The 17,550-nt window shown below is 38.2% G+C and overlaps 2 protein-coding genes across 6 annotated transcripts; both read right to left on the reverse strand.

Annotated features, from left to right (window-relative positions):
- Window positions 1-273: 273 nt before the first annotated feature.
- LOC121903421 (C-X-C motif chemokine 2-like) lies at window positions 274-1,574 on the reverse strand. Of its 2 annotated transcripts, none has more exons than XM_042420423.1 (4): window positions 1,458-1,574; window positions 771-897; window positions 604-675; window positions 274-459 (listed from the first exon to the last, which is right to left on the reverse strand). In XM_042420423.1, exons 1-4 carry the CDS (start codon window positions 1,510-1,512, stop codon window positions 366-368), a joined length of 348 nt encoding a protein of 115 aa, XP_042276357.1. In that variant the 5' UTR covers window positions 1,513-1,574; the 3' UTR covers window positions 274-365. The 2 variants fall into 2 exon arrangements, with proteins under 2 accessions (XP_042276357.1, XP_042276356.1); XM_042420422.1 differs by having other exon boundaries at window positions 598-675.
- A 4,250-nt stretch (window positions 1,575-5,824) lies between these two features.
- Window positions 5,825-17,135, reverse strand: LOC121903422 (growth-regulated alpha protein-like). 4 transcript variants are annotated; one of them, XM_042420424.1, is made up of 4 exons: window positions 16,982-17,135; window positions 16,295-16,421; window positions 16,122-16,199; window positions 5,825-6,257 (listed from the first exon to the last, which is right to left on the reverse strand). In XM_042420424.1, exons 1-4 carry the CDS (start codon window positions 17,034-17,036, stop codon window positions 6,164-6,166), a joined length of 354 nt encoding a protein of 117 aa, XP_042276358.1. In that variant the 5' UTR covers window positions 17,037-17,135; the 3' UTR covers window positions 5,825-6,163. The 4 variants fall into 4 exon arrangements, with proteins under 4 accessions (XP_042276358.1, XP_042276359.1, XP_042276360.1 ...); XM_042420425.1 differs by lacking the exons at window positions 16,122-16,199; window positions 16,295-16,421; window positions 16,982-17,135 and adding exons at window positions 6,396-6,473; window positions 6,569-6,695; window positions 7,256-7,415; XM_042420426.1 differs by having other exon boundaries at window positions 5,830-6,257; window positions 16,128-16,199; window positions 16,982-17,097.
- Between the last annotated feature and the right edge of the window lie 415 nt (window positions 17,136-17,550).

Raw genomic sequence — 17,550 nt, forward strand, 5'->3', positions numbered from 1 at the left:
TGTATCTACTGTCTCTTAGTTATCTGTAACCTCAGTGTGAACACATTCTGTTGAGAGGTGAAGGTAAGCACACGTTCAGTTTGTGTAACAGAACACAGAACACTAAAAGTACAGTCATGGGTTTTATTTTTGGTACCAAAAAATATTCAAAATATATACAAATGACTTATTTACTATATAAACACAATGACAATTTAAGTTAAGAAAACAGAAACAGAAGATCACTTATTGTAGTGACATGAGTGATATAACTGTATAAATAAAAAATTACTACATTTAAATTAGATTTAATTATGAAATTTCATAAATATAGTAAAAATGAAATATAAAAAGTATAAAATAAGTATAAAAGTATTGCAGCAGCTCTACATGGTGGATGTTGTGTGGTGACTCGTTGAACTCTGTGTATTAGTTTGACTGGTAGTCGTCGTCATGCTCACAGCTTCATTCTTCTTTTGCCTGAATCAACAAATGACATTGAACTATTAGTATAAAGCAACAGAGATCAGAAACATTCACAATAGTATTTCATCTTGAAGACTCTGAGCATGAACACTGTTCTGTTGTCCTAAGTTAGTGAAGTCAAGCTGATCTTACTTGCTCATGTTTTTCAGAATGATTTTTCCCAGTGGTGACGCTGGATTCACACACTTCTTCTGATCTGCTATTGTGACACTGCGAGAGAAGAAAGAGGCGCGTTAGAGAGAAGCTGAGTAATGCAGAAGAATGACATGTCCATAAATGTGGTTTAATTCAGCTCATGAACTTACATAATTTCTGTCTTTAGACAGAAGACACTTGGGTGGTGTATGACTGGCATTCCCTTGATGACCTTTGTGTTGATCCGGCCGACATAACCGTTTAAACACTTGCATGAACTAGTGGTGTCTGATTGTCCTGCAGGAAGAAAAGACACAACCTTATTAGCTGCTGATCATCTTTTAATTCATTTAACAGACTTCAGATTCACTTTTTATGCTACTTTATATTTCTACTTCAGTATATTTCGGAGGTAAACATTGTACTTTTCACTGTACTACATTTATCTGACAACTTTACACATTTAGATTATTATTACAAAATATAATCAACTATTAAACTCTGATGTATTTTTATGGATTAAATTGGGGGATATAGTTAAAATTAGTCTCTTTGAGTCCACATGGAGGCAATGGAACAACCTGTAAACACAACATGTAACATATCATCACATAACATTCACTCTCCTTTATAAATGCTGCACTATGTTCACCAGCTAGTTTCTGCTGTTTGGTGCTGCATGTAGAGTAAAACTGAGTCCAGTTCATCACTACCAGCGACCCCTTTACAATAACACATAGTCACTTGATCCATATGGAAATAACATTATTGATTACTGCAGCTTTAAAGTTCTATTCTGTAGCATTTCTAAAACACAAGCTCCATCACAAAGGACGAGACGATCACGGAGCACTAACCTTGTACATAGAGGACAAGCAGGCAGGTGAGAAAGGCAATGACAGCTGACTTCATCGTTGTGTCTGTAGACAGGTGCTGGCTCACACTCCACTGTCTTCCTTCAGTCTGGACTCTGATGGTTCAAGTCAAAGGATTTCTGTCCTTTATATACTAAGTAACACCAACACAGTGATGCAATGCAGCATGACCCAATGGTTTCACTTCACAGTTTGACTTTCAGTTTTTCTACTCCTTCCTTTTTCCTTCGAGGAGCCTGTTTTTCAGAATTACTCACACTTCTTGTCAAGAGGCTTTGGCTCAGAGAATCACTCTACAGAGTGGCTCCTTAGTAATATTGCATCCATGAAGAAGGGACGTCTTTTAAAGGAATTAATTCAGTTGATTATATTGTTTTATATTTGGCTTTTTTATACTGTTTTTTAAATAAATATATATACATATATATGTATATATATATATATATTTTTAGTCTCGAAAAAGTGCCAAGTGAGCCAATATTTTCAGTTTCATTTGTCTGGCTGTTTCCTCTTTCCTGTGAGAGTTAAGGGAAATTCCTCAAATCACAGTGGCTTTGATCAACAGGATGTAGGGCTGCTGTGTTCCTCTGTGACTCCTGTGGGATTAACTGGTGTCTATCTATCTAATATCTCTTGAATCCTTTATTTGTCTTTGGTTTACTTATACAAACAGAGTCAAACAGAGGTTTCACCAACTTTATCGTGTATCTGGGCCAGAAATCCAGCTCTGGACATTTTGTTAGACTTGGATCATCCAGGCCTTTGGCCTTGTAGGCCTTATTCTGGGTTTAGTGGTTCACTGGACCTGTTGTTAATATTGCCATTCCACCTAAAGGAAGTTCCAGCAACGATCCAGAGGAGACTATCTCCACGGCTCAGGTGTGTGAATTACTTGAGCAGCAAAAGGACTTCTATAAAACTTGTCAAGAACAACAGGAGAAAAACTTCAAATCCTGTGTGGAAATTTTGTTGACTGCTCAAACAACAGAGTTGGGGAGCTGCTGAGAGAAGTGACCTCAGGGTCAGTCTGGAGTTCACTCAAAAGGAATCTCATAACTTTAAAAACCACTGCAAGACGTGGAGTGATATCTACAAAGATACTAAGCATGATGTGGAAACAGTCTGCAAAAGTCTCACTCAATGATAAAACTGATTATATAGAAGGTCAGCCTAGACGACACAATATTATCATTAATGGCATTAATGAATCAGTCAGTGAAAAATGATCTCATTCTGAGGACAAAGTGAAAAAGCTGTTGTCGGAGAAGCTACAGATAGACACAAAATTGAGTTGGCATGGGCCCACAGGACTGGAAAGCTTTTTCCATCCTCCGCCAGGCCCATCGTTGTCAAGTTTCTGCCTTATAAGGACAAACTGGAAGTCCTCAGCAAAGCCCTGAAAAACACAGACTTTCCTGAAGGTGTTTTACAGAAGTGAAAAGAACTTCTTCCAGCCATGAGGGCTGCCAGGGAGAAGGGGGAGATTGCCTACCTGTGGTAAGAGATACTCATTGTTAACCCACCATCCCAGAAACCTGCTCTGAGGCCTAGATAGAACAATACTACACCTCTGACTTCTGAACAATAGACACAATACACACACACACGCTCACATACACACATACACACATACAGTATCATACCTAGTAATTCTAACGTGTATCTCAGTATGCTGGTCTACTCATGAGCACTTCCATGCCCATGATAGACTACGGCTGTCTTTGTTATCACTGTCACAACATCCTCTCAAATCCAACTGTTTATTGCACTTTAAAAAGTGTTTCCACTGGAGATGCAAACCTATCAGTGAATATGAAATGAATGAATGCAGCTCTTGGTTTGGTTGTTGATAATAACTGTGATTACAGGATGACAACTGCTTCAAATGATATGTTTTCAATCCTTTTGATTGAATCCTGCATAGTGACACTAAATTTATGGAGCATTTTGATCCTGAAACATTGTCTGTAGTTAATACAGAACAGCAACTTCTTTTAAAAAAACTAAATGAGGAACAAGTCACTTTTAGACACCAGTTTGCATCTTCTGTGCAAACTGGTTCCTGTTTAACTGATTAACAAGAAGACATATAGACAGACAAACGCATCTCTACATCGGCTGACTGACTTCTAATCAAAATGGACTCCTGTGTTAGCTGAGAGCCAAAAATATAGCTGTAACCAATCAGCCTAGTTTAAGTAAACAATCAGTGGTTTAAGTTAAAAATATTCATTCATTTAACATTAACAACTTTTTTGATATTTTAAGGGGAAACATATTTTTGCTAGTTAGTTTGCCAGCTATGTTATGGACAACCTGTACGCCATTACAGACTGACTAAATGCTTTACTTTAGGTAACACACATTTTTAGGAGTTCTTGTGTCTATTCTTCCATATGTACAATGATTTTTTTAAAGTTTTTTTTTGAAGAATTTAATATTTTGCGGATATTATAGTGATATGCTCAACACTGTCATTAAGGTCAGGAGTATTTTTAAATTGTAAATCTGCCTTACAGGTCATTAAGATAGTTTTAAGATATGTTATGCAAAACTCCAACCTGTGTGGATGAACAATGTACCTCAAAGGAGATCAGAAGCAGCTCCTGAGCTGCCACAAAACAAGCCGAAGTGCATGAATTTGTAGACTTCATCCACCTCTTCAAAGTGTTTTTGCTCTGGTCAGTTTTCCCCAGTAGTTGTGAAACTGCTCAAATCTACAGCCAAAGACAGATGGAGTAGTTTATTTAATTAGTTAGTTACTATGACCACAATAGAAAAAAAAATCATTTGGTGAAGCTGTTTATATGATCGCACTGGACAGACAATTCTACTGTATCTCAGCTTGTAAACAGTCACATAGGCCTAGTTTAGTAATTAAAGTAACACAACAGCGTTTGCACTATAATGTGTTTCAAAGATAAAACATGAGATGCTACTTTTACTAAAAAGAAAGTTATAAAAGAGGCTGCTGAGCTGCTAACTGGACGTCTGCTTCATAAAAAAGAAGAATATGGAGCTATAACCAACCAGCCTGATGAAGGTAAACAGTGAACGGCTGCGTAACGGCGCTGCGCTCTGGTTGGTTACTTCTCAGAGGCTGCAGATTTATCAACGTATCAGTCGTGCTGCCTTCAGATGCTGCAGAGGTTTAATGAGCTGAAGAAGCTTCTCATACAGACAGCAGATACTGTAAGAATCACACATTTACTCACAGATCAACACAGACTGATTCACTGACTTTCCTGCTTTAACTACATTGAACTTTACTGTCTGTGCTGTAACTTATTTGTATTTCAAGCATGAATCTGTTATTTCAGCAAATATTTAGTTTGATCCTGTTGATAAAATCACCAAAGCAGCAGCAGATTGACGTTGCGTCAGAAACAGACGAGGTTCTGAGACGTCTGTGTTCAGTGCAAAATCTAGAACCAAAATACAACAACTGGCTTTACACTGCTTCATTAGAATGAACCTCCCGCCTGTGCTCCGTGCGCTCTCCGCTGGGCACCAAAATACCACAAAGCGAGTTTCAAGGTCAGGAAAACACCAACACACTTTGCATTTACATATCAATCTGTAAAATGCCAATCAATGCGTATTTATTAAAGTAACATTGATTAATTACTTTTGTGTGATTTTTTTAATTCATGCTTTCAACTTACACAATTTATTTTGCTGTTAATATTCTTTTTATCTTCACACCTTGTAAAGTCGTTTTAGATATGAGCTACAAACTAATCATTGATTTTATTTCTGAGGTATCACTGCTGATGATGGTTTACCGTCCATGTGATGAATTATTGATATGGAAAGTTAAAACAGCAGCACAGCTGTGTGTAATAACAGCTGTTCTGCTGTTGGAGAACGTTGCTGTTGCAACACAAAATATGAAACTGCATTTCTCTTTTTTTATATGAAAACAGCTGGTTCACGGCGTCTAACTGTGGGAAATAGATGTATAAAACAGAACCATGTGCAGCACAGCCTTATAATTTGTCTGCATATTTCTGTATTTAGTCATGAGTCAACACAGAGTTTTATACGTCTGACCCCTGATGAAGCTCGTTCAGATATTACCAACAGTGTGCGAAGCTGCCATCAAGGCAAACAATGGCTACTATGAGGAATCTAAAACATGGGAGATATTTTGGTTTGTTTAACACATTTTTGTTTACTACTTAATTCAATGTGTGTTATTTCATAATTGTGATGTATAGTACTGTATCTACTGTCTCTTAGTTATCTGTAACCTCAGTGTGAACACATTCTGTTGAGAGGTGAAGGTAAGCACACGTTCAGTTTGTGTAACAGAACACAGAACACTAAAAGTACAGTCATGGGTTTTATTTTTGGTACCAAAAAATATTCAAAATATATACAAATGACTTATTTACTATATAAACACAATGACAATTTAAGTTAAGAAAACAGAAACAGAAGATCACTTATTGTAGTGACATGATAATCAGAATCAGAAACATACAACAAGGGATTTGCTTTGGTGTTGTGGTGCGTAACAGTCAAGAAATAGGAGTGAAAAATACCACTACCATGAAAGATCAGTGATATAACTGTATAAATAAAAAAATACTACATTTAAATTAGATTTAATTATGAAATTTCATAAATATAGTAAAAATGAAATATAAAAAGTATAAAATAAGTATAAAAGTATTGCAGCAGCTCTACATGGTGGATGTTGTGTGGTGACTCGTTGAACTCTGTGTATTAGTTTGACTGGTAGTCGTCGTCATGCTCACAGCTTCATTCTTCTTTTGCCTGAATCAACAAATGACATTGAACTATTAGTATAAAGCAACAGAGATCAGAAACATTCACAGCAGTATTTCATCTTGAAGACTCTGAGCATGAACACTGTTCTGTTGTCCTAAGTTAGTGAAGTCAAGCTGATCTTACTTGCTCATGTTTTGCAGAATGATTTTTCCCAGTGGTGACGCTGGATTCACACACTTCTTCTTATCTGCTATTGTGACACTGCGAGAGAAGAAAGAGGCACGTTAGAGAGAAGCTGAGTAATGCAGAAGAATGACATGTCCATAAATGTGGTTTAATTCAGCTCATGAACTTACATAATTTCTGTCTTTAGACAGAAGACACTTGATTGGTGTATGACTGGCATTCCCTGGATGACCTTTGTGTTGACCCGGCCGACATAACCGTTTAAACACTTGCATGAACTAGCGGTGTCTGATTGTCCTGCAGGAAGAAAAGACACAACCTTATTAGCTGCTGATCATCTTTTAATTCATTTAACAGACTTCAGATTCACTTTTTATGCTACTTTATATTTCTACTTCAGTATATTTCGGAGGTAAACATTGTACTTTTCACTCTACTACATTTATCTGACAACTTTACACATTTAGATTATTAATACAAAATATAATCAACTATTAAACTCTGATGTATTTTTATGGATTAAACTACAGGATATAGTTAAAATTAGTCTCTTTGAGTCTACATGGAGGCAATGGAACAACCTGTAAACACAACATGTAACATATCATCACATAACATTCACTCTCCTTTATAAATGCTGCACTATGTTCACCAGCTAGTTTCTGCTGTTTGGTGCTGCATGTAGAGTAAAACTGAGTCCAGTTCATCACTACCAGCGACCCCTTTACAATAACACATAGTCACTTGATCCATATGGAAATAACATTATTGATTACTGCAGCTTTGAAGTTCTATTCCGTAGCATTTCTAAAACACAAGCTCCATCACAAAGGACGAGACGATCACGGAGCACTAACCTTGTACATAGAGGACAAGCAGGCAGGTGAGAAAGGCAATGACAGCTGACTTCATAGTTGTGTCTGTAGACAGGTGCTGGCTCACACTCCACTGTCTTTCTTCAGTCTGGACTCTGATGGTTCAACTCAAAGGATTTCTGTCCTTTATATACTAAGTAACACCAACACAGTGATGCAATGCAGCATCATCCGATGGTTTCACTTCACAGTTTGACTTTCCATTTTTCTACTCCTTCCTTTTTCCTACAAGGAGCCTGTTTCTCAGAATTACTCACACATCCTGTCCAGAGGCTTTGGCTCAGAGAATCACTCTACAGAGTGGCTCCTTAGTAATATTGCATCCATGAAGAAGGGACGTCTTTTGAAGGAATTAATTCAGTTGATTATATTGTTTTATATTTGTTTTTTTTTTTATACTGTTTTTTTAATATATACATATTTGTATTCTTAGTCTCGAAAAAGTGCCAAGTGAGCCAATATTGTCAGTTTCATTTGTCTGGCTGTTTCCTCTTTCCTGTGAGAGTTAAGGGAAATTCCTCAAATCACAGTGGCTTTGATCAACAGGATGTAGGGCTGCTGTGTTCCTCTGTGACTCCTGTGAGATTAACTGGTGTCTATCTATCTAATATCTCTTGAATCCTTTATTTGTCTTTGGTTTACTTATACAAACAGAGTCAAACAGAGGTTTCACCAACTTTATCCTGTATCTGGGCCAGAAATCCAGCTCTGGACATGTAATTTTGTTAGACTTGGATCATCCAGGCCTTTGGCCTTTTAGGCCTTATTCTGGGTTTAGTGGTTCACTGGACCTGATGTTAATATTGCCATTCCACCTCAAGGAAGTTCCAGCCACGATCCAGAGGAGACTATCTCCACGGCTCAGGTGTGTGAATTACTTGAGCAGCAAAAGGACTTCTATAAAACTTGTCAAGAACAACAGGAGAACTTCAAATCCTGTGTTGAAATTTTGTTGACTGCTCAAACAACAGAGTTGGGGAGCTGCTGAGAGAAGTGACCTCAGGGTCAGTCTGGAGTTCACTCAAAAGGAATCTCATGACTTTAAAAACCACTGCAAGACGTGGAGTGATATCTACAAAGATACTAAGCATGATGTGGAAACAGTCTGCAAAAGTCTCACTCAATGATAAAACTGATTATATAGAAGGTCAGCCTAGACGACACAATATTATCATTGATGGCATTAATGAATCAGTCAGTGAAAAATGATCTCATTCTGAGGACAAAGTGAAGAAGCTGCTGTCGGAGAAGCTACAGATAGACACAAAATTGAGTTGGCATTGGTCCACAGGACTGGGAAGCTTTTTCCATCCTCTGCCAGGCCCATCGTTGTCAAGTTTCTGCCTTATAAGGACAAACTGGAAGTCCTCAGCAAAGCCCTGAAAAACACAGACTTTCCTGAAGGTGTTTTACAGAAGTGAAAAGAACTTCTTCCAGCCATGAGGGCTGCCAGGGAGAAGGGGGAGATTGCCTACCTGTGGTAAGAGATACTCATTGTTAACCCACCATCCCAGAAACCTGCTCTGAGGCCTAGATAGAACAATACTACACCTCTGACTTCTGAACAATAGACACAATACACACACACACGCTCACATACACACATACACACATACAGTATCATACCTAGTAATTCTAACGTGTATCTCAGTATGCTGGTCTACTCATGAGCACTTCCATGCCCATGATAGACTACGGCTGTCTTTGTTATCACTGTCACAACATCCTCTCAAATCCAACTGTTTATTGCACTTTAAAAAGTGTTTCCACTGGAGATGCAAACCTATCAGTGAATATGAAATGAATGAATGTAGCTCTTGGTTTGGTTGTTGATAATAACTGTGAATACAGGATGACAACTGCTTCAAATGATATGTTTTCAATCCTTTTGATTGAATCCTGCATAGTGACACTAAATTTATGGAGCATTTTGATCCTGAAACATTGTCTGTAGTTAACACAGAACAGCAACTTCTTTTAAAAAAACTAAATGAGGAACAAGTCACTTTTAGACATTTGTTTGCATCTTCTGTGCAAACTGGTTCCTGTTTAACTGATTAACAAGAAGACATATAGACAGACAAACGCATCTCTACATCGGCTGACTGACTTCTAATCAAAATGGACTCCTGTGTTAGCCGAGAGCCAAAAATATAGCTGTAGCCAATCAGCCTAGTTAGTTGGCTGTAAATACATCACTTCACATCACACACAACTCAAGATGACAAAAAAGCCAATTTAAAAAGATGGGTGTTCATATTTTTTAAAAGCATCTATAAGGAATACCGACGGTATGTGTAAAGGAAGAGAGTTCCATAGTGTTGGAGCCACAATTGCAAAGGCACGATCACCTTCAGTTTTTACCGAGAGTGATGGACAGCCAGTAGGTCCTGGTCTGAAGACCTAAGTGACCTACTGGTGATATAGGAATGGATAAGATCACTGATGTACTTAGGTGCCATGCAGGGTGTCCATGCAGGGCTCTATACATGATAACAAGAACCTTAAAATGAATCCTGAAACGGATAGGCAGCCAATGTAAAGAACTTAAAAATGGGTGTAATGTAAGTCATCCTGCTGAATCTGGTTAACAGCCTTGCAGCAGCATTTTGGACCATTTGTAAACGGTTCAGAGATAATTTGCAAAGACAAGTGAAGATGGAATAACAATAGTCCAGTCGGGGTGATATGAAAGTGTGAATAATCATTTCGAGTTCTGGTTGTGATATGACTGTTAGGAGTGTAAGGGGGCGGGGTTTATAGTTCCTCTTTCTTCCTTTCCCTTTCCTAAACACTGGACTGGTTTTCATTGAGAAGATAACAAGGGGGTGTGGTTAAGCTGCGTGTTGATAAAAAGGACGTCACGGTGAGGTACGCGCGCAGCCACTGGAGTAACGTAGTGAAGTGATGAGGCTCAGCTGGGAAAGCGTGACAATTGAATAAGTGCTATGAGTTGAGTTAAAACCAGCTCTATTCTTCAGGGACCCATCCCCCAACCACCAAAAACTGAACTGAACCGCCAGAAGGAGCTAGCGGCTCACGAGAGCAACGCCCAGCGCTGGCGAGGCCGAGTCGGAGGGACTTAAAATGCTAGCCGGCTTGGAACCTCGATAAGGTAACCCACCTCCAGACTGTCTCTCTAATATTGGAAACCAGTCCGTCTTCCTCTGTGTCCTTCCACGTTTTTCTCCTTTTCTACACCCTCCAGGTTAGGACTAGTATCGGTTCTTAATACTGAATCCCCTAGACTTGACTAGTCCGTAACAATGACGGACTTGAGTTTTGCGATATTCGTAGATGGAAAAAACAGGTGCAGGTCAGTGATTTATTATGCCAATCGAACTGCATAGCCTGATCAAATATAACACCAGCTTTCTTAAGTTAGACCGAACAGCTGATGAAAGGAACCCAATACTCTTAGCAGCCTTGGGAGCTATACTGTCAGAGGCAATGATGAGAACCTCTGTCTTGTCACTATTAAGTGGTAAGAAGTTGTTTGACATCCAGTCTTTCTTGGCAGTCAGACAGTTGTGCAGCACAGACAGTTTATCGGGGTTATCTGGCTTAAAAGAGTCAGAGCTGAATATTGTCAGTGCAACAATGATAGGAAATATCACTAAATTTTCTGATAACCTGAACTAAGGGGGGCATATATAAAGCAAAGAGAATAGGACCCAAAATAGAACCTTGAGGCACACCACGGGAAAGAGCAGCAGTTTTGGACGTGTAAGGACCAAGAGACACAGAAAAACTCCTATCTGAGAGGTAGTAGGAGAACCAGTCCAGGGCACTCCCTGAGACACCCACACATTGCCTGAGCCATTCAGTCATTATTCTGTGATGCACAGTGTCAAAAGCTGCGCTAAGATCCAGCAGTACTTAAATGGAGCACTCACCCACATCAGAAGACATCATTATGTCATTGTAAACTCTGAGAAGAGCAGTTTTGGTGGAATGCTTCTGACGGAAAATTGATCGGAATTTATCAAAAATGTTGTGTGCAATGTTTAACATGTGGGGTCCCACAGGGATCTATTCTAGGACCACTCCTATTTCCTATTTATATAAATGACTTGGCTGCAGCATTGTCCTCCTTGTCCCCACTATTTTTTGCTGATGATACTAATTTATTTCTCTCACATACTAATGTGTCTGCTTGACACATTAGTATGCCAAGTGGGCTATGTGAAAGTGCTAAATGGGATTAACATTGACTGTTACACTTGTCTGGCTCTTTATTCTTTCCTGTCAGGTTTGGGCTCTGCTTGACCAAATATATTAAAACAAATTTACATTTGTGCCGAGTCGGTTATGTGCTAAGTAGGGTTAAGATTTACAGTTTCACTTTTCTGGCTCTTCCCTCTTTCCCGTCAGTTAAGAGAAATTCCGCGAATCACAGTAGCATTGCTCAACAGGATGTAGGGTCATTGTCCAAATGTGTGGACTGACTGTATGAGTCTCTGTGTCTGTGCATTGCACAATGTGATACTGATGTCACAGCCTCTAACAGACACACAGGCTGTTGGAAAATGTGCTGTCTTTGGCCCTGCTTGCATGTAAATGCATTAATCCTGACTGACTGCTGAGGTAGTGATTTTTCTCACCTGAGATAGTCTTACAATAAATTTCCAATTTCATTTTAATTCCCTTTCAGATTTCTGGATATCAGCAGCTACAAGCTCTGCAGACATAGCTAATGATTAAAGAAGGTGTAGTACAATGAGTCAGGAAACAGCAGTCGACTACAGTAACTTTAGTTCATACATGAACTACATAGAATCAATAAGTAATTTCACAAACTGATCCTTTAACAGCAGTATGCCAGACCACTGTCTGCTAAACCATGGTACGGTGTTTTCTGTATCATCAGTCACATTAGCTAATTAAGAAACATGCAGGGCTCATTGTGTGGGATGAACCTGAACTCATCAATATCAACAAGAGGTGTGCACATCAGCTGCTGCTCACTGTGTTTTATTTTCTATTTTCAATTCGTCTGCAGTGTACTGGAGAGACTTGTTCACAAGGTCAGTAATGTTATAGCCTATCCATCACGAAAACTGAGCTGAGGCTGCAAAAACCTGAGCAGGGACAGAACAGGTGACACATACTATACATGTTTTTCCTTTATTTTACTGCCATATGAATCATAATTTTATTTTTTGTGTATATAACCAAAAGTATTGTGTCTCATAACTTATGTTTTTTCTTTTACAACCATGAAAAATAAACATGGAGCTAAAACAAATCAGCCATGGTTACAAATGTCCACTGTATAAAAAGGGTGTATGCAAAATCAGTATCTTGAAATTTATATATCAGTTAGTCCAAAAGCATTTTCCACTGTGTCATATGTCATCCATTTCCTCCATTTATTAACAAAAACATTTTCTCTCAATCTAAGCTGATAGGTCATTTTTTCCATAGTATAAATCTCTCTTATAATTCCTAACTATTGTTCTATAGTAGGAGGTTCAGTCTTATACTTATTTCTTGTTATAGCCTTCTTGCTTGTGATCAATAATATTTTGGTTAAGTACCTGTCATTACCAATGACACAATCATTTATAATCCCAGAATGTCTCTAATTTTAACATGCATATTTTCCCAAAATGAGTGTAATTTGTGGCATTCCCTAGAAATGTGTGTGTGGGTTAGATTTTTCCATTCAAACTCCCTCCATGTTCTCGAATTTGTGGTGGTGTGTTGTGTTTTGCAGATGCTGAGTCATTCTTCTGTTGCAATTTAATGTTTACTTCCCTCTCCCATTTAGCCTTGATGTACATACAGATGTGGCCAGAAATATTGGTAAAAAATCTCCCTGTATTAAGTTGAAACCGACAGAAGTATATGGTATCCATCATTCTTTATTTTACATTGAATATAACTGAAACTTTGCTTCTGATTTACAAATTAACATATTTAATACAATAAAACAAATGGCCAAAAATATTGGTAATCTTAACTTAATATTTTGTAGCATGGCCTTTGGAGGCAATAACTGCACTCAAGCACTTTCTGTAACTCTGAATAAGGTTTCTACTCGTCTCCACTGGTAGTTCGGCCCACTCTTCTTGAGCAAACTGCTCCAGTTCTCTCAGGTTTGATGGCTGCCGTCTCCCAACTGCAAGTTTGAGCTCTTTCCACAAATGTTCAATAGAATCCAGATCAGGACTCATAGCAGGTCACCTCAGAATGATCCAACGCTTTCTTCTCATCCACTCTGGAGTGCTTTTTGATGTATGATTGGGGTCATTATACTACTGAGAGACCCCTGACTTGCAATTAAGACACAGCTTTATGACACTGGGCTGTATGTTTCACTCCAAAATGCCTTGATAGTCTTGTGATTTCATCGTGCTGCACAGATTCAAGGCACCCAGTGCCGGAGGCAGCAAAGATACCCCAAAACATCAGTGAGCCTCCTCCATGTTTCATGGTAGGCATGGTGTTCGTTTCCTTGAAGGCTTAATTTTTTCCTTTTGTAAACATAGAGTTGGTGTGATTTAACAAAAAACTCTAATTTTGTTTCATCTGTCCAAAGCACATTCTCCCAGAAGGACTGTGGCTTGTCAACATGCATTTTGGCAAAGTCCAGTCTAGTGTTTCTGTGTCTATCTCTTAGAAGTGGGGTCTTCCTGGGTCTTCTACCATGGAGCCCATTTTCATTCAGACAGCAACGGATGGTGCAACTTGAAACTATTTTACCTTGAACTTGAAGATCAGCTTGGATCTGTATTGAAGTTTTCTTTGGTTCTTTCTCAGCCATTCGAGCAATCCTTCTGTTCAATCTCGGGCCAATTTTCCTCTTGCGACCACGTCCAGAGATGTTGGCTACAGTTCCATGGGCCTTAAACTTCTTAATAATATTGGCAACAGTGGTCACAGGAACATCAAGCTCTTTGGAGATGGTCTTGTAACCTTTACGTTGACCATGCTTGGCTATTACTTTTTTTCTAATATCATCAGACTCTCTAGTTTTCCTTCTGTTTTCCATGTTCAATGTGATGCACACAGTGGCACAAAACAGCAGAGTGAGTAATTTTCTCCTTTTAAACTGGTTACATGAGTGATTATAAGATGGAAAATACCTGTGATACTAATTAAAACACAATAGTGTCACTACAAATCAATTATTTCTTACAACTTCTAATTGGCACCAATAAAGGGTCCAGGCTATTTTAGAACGTCTTTGTAGAATAAGCATTTATTCAGTTAGTTTCACAACTTTTTTGTTTTATTCCACTGCAAAACAAAAATAGACATGCATTGATAATAAAATATATTTTAATTTCAACACTGTTCAGGATGAATGGTGCATTATTTTAATAAAACGCAAGGGTACAAATAATTTTTGCCACATCTGTAGTAGATGAAACTTTACAGTCTCTTAGATTTTGGTGAGGCGCCGAGATGGCCTTGAATCTTGTCCCACTGTGTGTCTGTATCATTACATCAAGTACTCCATTTATGGTTTTTGGGCTTTGTGTTTCCTTCATAAAGTAATCCCTCAACTGTAAATTTCTAAAAAAGAAATTCTAATCCATATCTGTCTTTCAGCTCCTGAAAACTCATGATATCTCCATTCTTGGTTATTGTGCACATGGCTATGATCCCCTTTCTCTCCCAATTTCTGAAGTTTTAGTCACTCAAACCTGGTTTAAATCTGTCATCATAAGCAAAGCAGCTCAACAGTCTCACTTCCCTCTCTACTTTGTACTGTTTAATTAGATCAAACCAAGTGTTCAGTGTGTGGGAACTTATTGGGTCTATTGAATTTCGTAATTCCCTTACTAGTTTAATATTACCAATTAGGGACTGGACTGTCTGCTACATTCATCTCAATATCTTTCCTCTTGATTACTGGTCCAAGTTGTACTGCATGATGATAATCTTTAAAATTTGGGAGTGCCATACCACCTTTATCTTTGGCGGGTGTAATGTACAGTATTTTATTCGTGTTTTCTTACCATTACATATAAGTCTGGATATCAGAATCATTAATAACCATTTCCCATTTTCCATTGTATTGCTGGGAAGCTCAGATGTTTGAGTTACTTGATTCTAGACTTCTAAACGGATTCAGAGAATTTTTGAGTTTTGTACACCTCTCACCTGTTAACTGAAAACCATTCCAGGTGACGACCTCACGAAGCTGGTTAAGATATTGTCTAGAGTGTACAAAGCTGTCATGAAGGCAAACATCTAAAATATGAAAGATAATACTTTCTTTCTTCACTACATAATTCAATATGTGTTATTTCATAGTTTTGATGTCTTCAGTATTGTTCTACAATGTAGAAAATGGTAAAAAATAAGGAAAAAACTCCTCAATGAGTAGGTGTGTCCAAACGTTGGACTGGACCTGTATTTACTGTCTCTTAGTTATCTGTAATCTCAGTGTGAACACATTCTATTGAGAGGTGAAGGTAAGCACAGGTTCAGTTTGTGTAACAAAACACAGAACACTAAAAAGTACAATCAGGGGTTTTATTTTTGGTACCAAAAAATATTAAGAATATATACAAATTATTCATTTACTATATACACACAATGACAATTTAACAGAAACAGAAGATCACTTATTGTATTTACATGATAAAAGTACTGCAGCAGCTCTACATGGTGGATGTTGTGTGGTGACTTGTTGAACTCTGTGTATTAGTTTGACTGGTAGTCGTCGTCATGCTCACAGCTTCATTTCTTTTGCCTGAATCAACAAATGACATTGAACTATTAGTATAAAGCAACAGAGATCAGAAACATTCACAGCAGTATTTCATCTTGAAGACTCTGAGCATGAACACTGTTCTGTTGTCCTAAGTTAGTGAAGTCAAGCTGATCTTACCTGCTCATGTTTTTCAGAATGATTTTTCCCAGTGGTGACTCTGGATTCACACACTTCTTCTGATCTGCTATTGTGACACTGCGAGAGAAGAAAGAGGCACGTTAGAGAGAAGCTGAGTAATGCAGAAGAATGACATGTCCATAAATGTGGTTTAATTCAGCTCATGAACTTACATAATTTCTGTCTTTAGACAGAAGACACTTGGTTGGTGTATGACTGGCATTCCCTTGATGACCTTTGAGTTGACCCGGCCGACATAACCGTTTAAACACTTGCATGAACTAGCGGTGTCTGATTTTCCTGCAGGAAGAAAAGACACAACCTTATTAGCTGCTGATCATCTTTTAATTCATTTAACAGACTTCAGATTCACTTTTTATGCTACTTTATGTTTCTATTTCAGTATATTTCGGAGGTAAACATTGTACTTTTCACTCTACTACATTTATCTGACAACTTTACACATTTAGATTATTAATACAAAATATAATCAACCATTAAACTCTGATGTATTTTTATGGATTAAACTACAAGATATAGTTAAAATTAGTCTCTTTGAGTCTACATGGAGGCAATGGAACAACCTGTAAACACAACATGTAACATATCATCACATAACATTCACTCTCCTTTATAAATGCTGCACTATGTTCACCAGCTAGTTTCTGCTGTTTGGTGCTGCATGTAGAGTAAAACTGAATCCAGTTCATCACTACCAGCGACCCCTTTACAATAACACATAGTCAGTTGATCCATGTGGACATAACATTATTGATTACTGCAGCTTTAAAGTTCTATCCTGTAGCGTTTCTAAAACACAAGCTCCATCACAAAGGACGAGACGATCACGGAGCACTAACCTTGTACATAGAGGACAAGCAGGCAGGTGAGAAAGGCAATGACAGCTGACTTCATAGTTGTGTCTGTAGACAGGTGCTGGCTCACACTTCACTGTCTTCCTTCAGTCTGGACTCTGATGGTTCAACTCAAAGGATTTCTCTCTTTTATACACTGAGTAACATCAACACAGTGATGCAATGCAGCATGACCCAATGGTTTCACTTCACAGTTTGACTTTCATTTTCTCTGCTCCTACATATTTTCCTACAAGGAGCCTGTTTCTCAGAATTACTCTCACTTTCTGTCCAGAGGCTTTGGCTCAGAGAATCACTCTACAGAGTGGCTCCTTAGTAATATTGCATCCATGAAGAAGGGAGGTCTTTGAGGGAATTCATTCAATTAATTTTACTAATTCAGTCATTATATTTGCATACAGTAATCTTTTCATTCCAAGATAGTGCAACTTGGAGGTGGCTGCAAGCATGAGTTTGAAGTGATGGACTCTCAATTTGGCTAAACAGCTGAATACCGGAGGTTCCCAACTTTTATTGGCTTAATTGTGACCCCTTAGAAAAAACGTTGAAAAAAA

The sequence above is a fragment of the Thunnus maccoyii genome, chromosome 9 (assembly GCF_910596095.1).
Source record: "Thunnus maccoyii chromosome 9, fThuMac1.1, whole genome shotgun sequence".
In the NCBI taxonomy this organism is placed as follows: Eukaryota; Metazoa; Chordata; class Actinopteri; order Scombriformes; family Scombridae; genus Thunnus; species Thunnus maccoyii.

Coding starts and splice junctions, on each gene's coding strand:
- LOC121903422 (XM_042420424.1), bottom strand. CDS start 17,036: ATGAAGTCAGCTGTCATTGCCTTTCTCACCTGCCTGCTTGTCCTCTAT. Junction 16,422..16,981: donor GCTTGTCCTCTATGTACAAG/GTTAGTGCTCCG, acceptor TTCTTCCTGCAG/GAAAATCAGACACCGCTAGT. Junction 16,200..16,294: donor TGTCTAAAGACAGAAATTAT/GTAAGTTCATGA, acceptor CTTCTCTCGCAG/TGTCACAATAGCAGATCAGA.
- LOC121903421 (XM_042420422.1), bottom strand. CDS start 1,512: ATGAAGTCAGCTGTCATTGCCTTTCTCACCTGCCTGCTTGTCCTCTAT. Junction 898..1,457: donor GCTTGTCCTCTATGTACAAG/GTTAGTGCTCCG, acceptor TTCTTCCTGCAG/GACAATCAGACACCACTAGT. Junction 676..770: donor TGTCTAAAGACAGAAATTAT/GTAAGTTCATGA, acceptor CTTCTCTCGCAG/TGTCACAATAGCAGATCAGA.